Source organism: Phascolarctos cinereus, unplaced genomic scaffold (genome assembly GCF_003287225.1).
Source record: "Phascolarctos cinereus isolate Bilbo 61053 unplaced genomic scaffold, phaCin_HiC Scaffold_5;HRSCAF=322, whole genome shotgun sequence".
In the NCBI taxonomy this organism is placed as follows: Eukaryota; Metazoa; Chordata; class Mammalia; order Diprotodontia; family Phascolarctidae; genus Phascolarctos; species Phascolarctos cinereus.
Window position 1 is genome coordinate 123,866,632 of NW_027555958.1, and position 6,411 is coordinate 123,873,042.

The following is a 6,411-nucleotide window of genomic DNA, read 5'->3' on the forward strand; positions in this document are numbered from 1 at the left end:
TTGGTATATATTGAATCTCTGCTTCTGTCTTTGGCCTCCTTGGGTCAACTTCTCTCATTTTATAACTGACAGTTGTATAGAAATGTTACATTGTCAATAAATGCTACCTACTTCTGATATTAACTTGAAAACGTCTGAGTGTATGAGCAGCAAATGTCTCAGGATTATTGCCAATTGAATGCAGTTTTCTATAAATTTGACAAACAAATCTATTATGCTTCTTGAATTGCCCATCAGAGATTCTAGTTTACCTTTAATTTTCAATCCATATTAGTTTGGAATTCTATGCAAAAACTTTCTCAGTTTCATATTTCTACTTTTTCAGAAAATAAATTCATTGCTGAAGAATCATTCCTCAAGACTGTGCCACTCACAATGAGCTTTATTGCTTTCCGAAACCAAGGGTAAAAGAATGCATAGATCAAGGGATTCATAGCAGAATTATAATAAACACACCACAGTAAGATCTCATAGACATAAGGGGGAGTTATGAAATTCATATAAGCATCAATTAGTGAATCAATGAAATATGGCAGCCAAGAGACAAGAAATACAGCCACAGCAATCCCTAGTGTTTTAGCAGCCTTTCTTTCTCGTTTGGCCACTCTGTCCTTATAGCTCTCTGCAGAGGCCTGGGTTTGGTTGATGGTACTTTCTATCTTTCTAGCCTGGTGTTTAGCCACCAAAAAAATTTTGCCATATAAAATGAGCATGGCAATTGTTGGTATAAAGAACAAAAGAAATCCAAAGAGAACCCAGTCTTGATTCACTGGAGCCTGGCAACCTCCCACACAAGTGAGAGCAATTACCATATCCTCCAACCCGTCATCATTGACCCCTGTGTAAAAGAGAGAAAAGCTATATGTTACTGAACAGCCCCAGGACACAACAATACATATCCCTGAAATGGGCACTGTGAACTTAGTTGGATAGACCAGAGGGTCAGTGACAGCAATATATCTATCAATGGAGATGAAACATAAGTGGAAGAGAGAAGCATAGCAAAATGACCCATCAAAACACGTGTGAAATTTACAGTAACTCTCCCCAAAATACCAGCAGCTTTCCACAGATCTCACCATGCTGAAGGGCATCACAGTGAGTCCAACCAGAAAGTCAGCACAGGCCAAGGAGGCAATGAGGAAGTTTGTAGGTGTGTGCAGCTGCTTGAAGTGAAGGATGGCGATGATGACCAGCAAATTGCCAAATACTGCCAGCACGGCCCCAAAACCAAAGACCACGTAGAGAATCATTCGAGGAATGGGAGAATAGGGGGTTTTGATGCAGGATCTATTCACATTCTCAAAACAGAGCTGCACAGCAGCAAGTTGGTAAGAATTGTTGATCCTCATTTCCTGGTGTGAATCTTCCAGTAATTCCATATTTCTTGAAGGTTATTAAAATTTCAAATTTGGGGGAGAGAAAGAATTTGTAGTCAATCTAGAAGTATTACAGTCAGTATATACATTCACTACAAAAACATTGCAAAATAACCCCCAAGTCCTTCATTAGTCGGATTGATAAAATTTGTCTTGTCATTTCCACATATACCAGAATTTAGTACATGATTAAGAATTTGTTTTAATTGGATATGCCATTTGAAAGATTGTCTTTAGCTATTTACCTTCTGAACTGCTCCTTTAGTCCAACAGTCAAGACTTGGTACTTTCTCAGACTCCTAATGACATGTATGTTGCCTGGCATGTTAGAAAACCAAGAAATGCTGATCAGTTTGTTGACTGAGGAAGTTGCCAAAGAATTGCTTTTATTAGGTTATAATTCCCTGAGGAGGTATAGGAGAGCTAATCATGAAATATACTCTCAAGAAGTAAGAGAATGTTAGTATCCCCCAAACTTTTATAATGAAATCCCCAAGGTGTGATGTGTGAACTGAACTACAATAATATGTTTAGATACCTTAATAATGTTGATATGCAGCATGGAAAAGTGGGTAAAGAACCTGCCGTAAGTTAAGGGAGACCTGATTCAATTCTGTTTCTGACATCTAATAGCTGTATGACAATGGAGAAGACCCTTAACCTTTCAGGGCCACAGACAACCCTCTAGGACCACAAATTACAGAACTGTTGCATCTGAAGTCTATAGTCTTATATGGTTAGGATATGAAAGTCTAGGAAAGGAACCCTTGTCCTAGATACAAACTCTGGGAAGATAGCCCTCTGCTTGAGTATGTTTGTCAGATATACTACATGGCTACTTCTGCAGATCTGGGGTTCTCCAGCCACCAAATGTAACCTTGTTTCTATGGCTAGAAAGGATTATTTTTCCTTTGCTAGTGGCACCTGTAGATATTCATCATCCTTATTTGAAATGTAGAAAGATCCTTTTTCAGAGACTACGACTCTACTGTCTATGGAAAGGGCTTTAAATCTATTAAGGTTCCATGGTCCCTTCCCCCTTAATTTCTGTACTATATTTTTTGACCTTCCAAATTCCTGACTCAGGCTTGAATTTCTCTTTGCTTCCCCCGACTCTTCTTCCTCGTGATTTAGAGCCTTATACAGCCTGGATCCAATCTGCCTTTCCAGGCTTATTATAAATTATTCACCTTTATGCATTTGATGGTTCTCTGAACTGGCTTTGCTATTCTTCACAAACATCTTTCCATCTCCTGTCTTTATGTCTCTGCACACATTATCTCCTGTACCAGAAATGCACTGACCTTATCTCCAGCTCTTAGAATAACTTATTTCCTTCAAAACTCTGCTCAAGAGCCTTGTGTCCTCTCCCCTGCAAAAAAAAAAAAATCCATTTGTATTTATTTAATATATATTTCATATACTCTTATTTATGTACATATTATCTCTTCCTAAAAAATATAAGATTCCTGAGGACTGAGGACTCTTATTTTTGTCTTTTTATCCCCAGGTGCTAGTTTGGTGCAAATAGTAGGGGTTGATTGATTAGAAGCTCTTCATTTTCTCTAGCGGATAAGTGAGTTTTGAAGAATTCCTTCAGCCTTCTCATTTTTTCAGATTAACCTGCGTTTTGTGCATGCGCATTTATAGAGTGTGGGTATCCAGGCATTGTAACGGATCCCCCTTGTAGTCCAGTGATGAGAGATTTATTCTGCTATTAAAGATGTTTCGCTACATAAGGAGAATTCATTGGGAGTGAACTCAGGTCCCTGGGGTTTGGGAGAAACCTATGCATCCTCATAGTACCCTACTCCCATTCACATGAGAATCTTGGGCCCTGGAGATAGCAGCAGTGGAGTGGTCCAGGTGGCTGAAAGAGGAAAGTTCCTGGAGGCAGAACCAACAACCAGTAGAATTCTAGGGGGAAAAAAAAAGAATTCTAGGCCACAGTATCCTGAATACCAACAGAAAATTCCTAGAAAACACCAATTTCCTGGACCAAATCTCCTGAAGAGGAGGACTTCCTTCAGCACTTCTTAAACTGTGGGTCCTGATCTCATACGGGGTCACAAAAAATTTGGCAACACTAAAGATTTCTGAATGTGCAAAGACCAAAAGCTAATTAAAAATCAAACACATATTGCATCTGAGGTGTTTCTGGCAGCGCTTGCCTGTGTTGCATTCTTGCAACTTCACTGCAGCCTTAGTTCTGAACACAAAGCACGTGGCACTTTGCACTGTGCATGCCCTCTGGCCATGCAACACCAGTGAACTAGAAGCCCTGTGCTAGATAATGCTTAGTGCCTGGCCCAAGGTAGGAGTTTTAGGACAAGCAAGAAACAAAGCTACAGAGCAGCAAGGGATAAAGCTATGATGTGGAGGAGCAATCCTAATCCTTGTCCTCCCATAGTACTGTGACTTATTCAGGCCCTGCAGTTGTAGGATAAAGGAATCAACTCTAATGATTTCAAGTGTTTCTCTGAATATGTGTGTTTCTGTATGTGTTTGTATTTCTGTTGACCCAATTAAGGCAGTACTTTAGGTAGGAGGGCTATGTAGGTCCTAAAGGAGGTGGCGTTCTATTGGCTTTAAGTGTTTTCTCTTTTATGGGAAGCTCAATGCAGGTCATACTATAAAATGGCATTGAGTACCTAGGTTCTCTGGAAGGTAAAGTTCCCAGGAGACAGAAAGGTTGACTCTTTAGTAAACTCAAGTCCTTGCTTTCTGCTTCAAGAGATTGGAGGAAAGAGGGTCTCAAAAACAAACAAACACTAGGGGTAAGTCTTTCCTTCCAGGGACGTATTATAAAGTTGCTTCTAGGGAAGCTGGATTGACATGAGGATTAAGCTCTACCCATACCCAACATTACCCCAGAATTTTTCTGCCATAAAATCACCTTCTATTAAATCTTCTTCTTCTCTCCAGGAGGTTTGATCAAGGAATTCTTGTGCTTACTGGTTTTTGCTCAGGGCCTCCTCCACCTCTCTGCCACTGCCATCCCACTTCTTCCAGGATGTTCATTGTAGGGACCTGACTGTAGTAATGTCTCTCTACCTCTCCTCTCTCTCCATCTTTGGTTTTGCTTTTAAAGGCCAAGTTTTAATTGGAGCTCGATTTTATAACTAATCATAACATATAGTAATCCTCAAAAGTGGTATTAATGGAGATTTTTACACCATAAATTTACATTGTAATAATGTAATAATGAGGAGGCAGCTAAGTGGCTAAGTGGTTCAGTGGATTGAGTGCTGGACACAGAGTTAGCAAGACCACCTAAGGTCAGATCTGACGTCGGACATGTAACACTCACTAGCTGTGTGATGCTGGGCAAGTCACTTAACCTTTGCTTGCCTTAGTCCACTGGAGAAGGAAATGAAAGTAAAACCCCATTGTCCATGGGGTCTTGAAGAGTTGGACATGGCAACAACAAGGTAATAATGTCTCCATTATTTGTATTTATATATTTATTTATATTCATATATTTAAATCTTCATTATTTATATATTTACACATATTTACATGTGTAGAGAAACATGCTCCACACTAGTACTACAACTTTGTCAGAAGTAGCAATGAGTAATATATACCACCTACAGAGCTTTATAAGATATTTTTAAAATATAGGGTGTTTTGGCCAGAAATACCTTGTATTCCCTTTCCCCAGATAACCTAACCCTCCCCCCTGCCATTCCATGTTAAGAATCTTCTTCCCACTCAGCCACCAAATTTGGTATCCTATTTAGAGTTTGATTTTAATTTTGAATACATGGTTCAAACACAGACTCCAATATGATGAAACCCCGGTAGTATTTGTCTTGGGTAAAAATTTTTATGACTCATTAGATTTGTATTCATTTTGAATGTCCATAATTTTTGTTGTCCATTGTAGTCAAATAAGGGAGAAAGAAACTTCAAGATGAGGCCTAGGAGTCCCCAGACAAGATACCCCTCTCAGTTATCTCAGGATGATTATGGTAATACCTAAAATAAGGACTAGGGCTACTTCTTTACTTTCATGAGCTCCTACTACTGTGTTCAGTAAATAATAGGTGCTAGAGGTTTTGACTAATTCACTTAGCCTGACACTGTTCCATTCAGCTTCTATGCCTGTACATGTTTCACTGTGTAGGTGTGTAACAGAAGGTTTCTGGGAGCCTTCTGAATCATAATCAGAAATAGACATCTTTGCATTTGAATTTTCCCTTATTAGTACTAATAATAATTTGGTTTCAAAGTGAAATACCTTGTATTTACATAATTCTGAAGCTATGTGTAATGGAAAGAACATTGGATTTGGGGTCAAAAGATGTGGACTTATCCACCAGCTTTGTCAGTAAACACCCATATAACTGGGCAAATCACCCTGCCTCTCTGGGCCTCAGTTTTCTAATCTGCAAAAGTGAGAAGATAATTTTTTTTTTAGCTAGGCAATGGGGTTAAGTGACTTGCCCACGGTCACACAGCTAGTGAGTGTTACATGTCTGAGGTCGGATTTGAACTCCGGTTCTCCTGACTCCAGGGCCAGCACTCTATCCACTACCACCTAGCTGCCCCAAAAAACATAAATTCTTGTCTGACCTAATTGATTAGGTTGTTTGGAGTATCAAATGAGATAATTTATGTAAATAGCCTCAAAAAAACCCACAAAGTACTATATAAATATCAACTATTAATATTAATTTTAAAGCCTTTTTACACCTATTATATTTTTATCTTTACTAAAACTGTCATAGATAAAGACATTCTTAGTCCCATTTTCCAGTAGAGGAAACAGAAGCACAGAGAGTTTAGTTAATTTACTTAAGATCACACAGTTACATAGTAGCAAGACCGAGATGTGTACTCCTATCTGCTATCTCAGTGCTCTTTCTATGACATCGTGTTTCCAGATGGGTTTGTTTGCTTATTTTAAATCATGTCTCCCAGCTTGAGCTCCCTAAATTTTAAATTTCTCTGAATTCCACCTCCCTCTTTGCTTCCTGTTAGGGTATTTGTGATTGTAAGTGATTTTTAAATAGCTTCAGGTCTAAAA

At 38.9% G+C, this 6,411-nt stretch overlaps 1 protein-coding gene across 1 annotated transcript; it reads right to left on the bottom strand.

The window, feature by feature from the left end:
* Positions 1–305: 305 nt before the first annotated feature.
* On the bottom strand, positions 306–1,375 carry LOC110208970 (trace amine-associated receptor 9-like). Its single transcript, XM_020987180.2, has one exon. It carries the CDS (start codon positions 1,350–1,352, stop codon positions 306–308), a length of 1,047 nt encoding a protein of 348 aa, XP_020842839.2. The 5' UTR covers positions 1,353–1,375.
* Between the last annotated feature and the right edge of the window lie 5,036 nt (positions 1,376–6,411).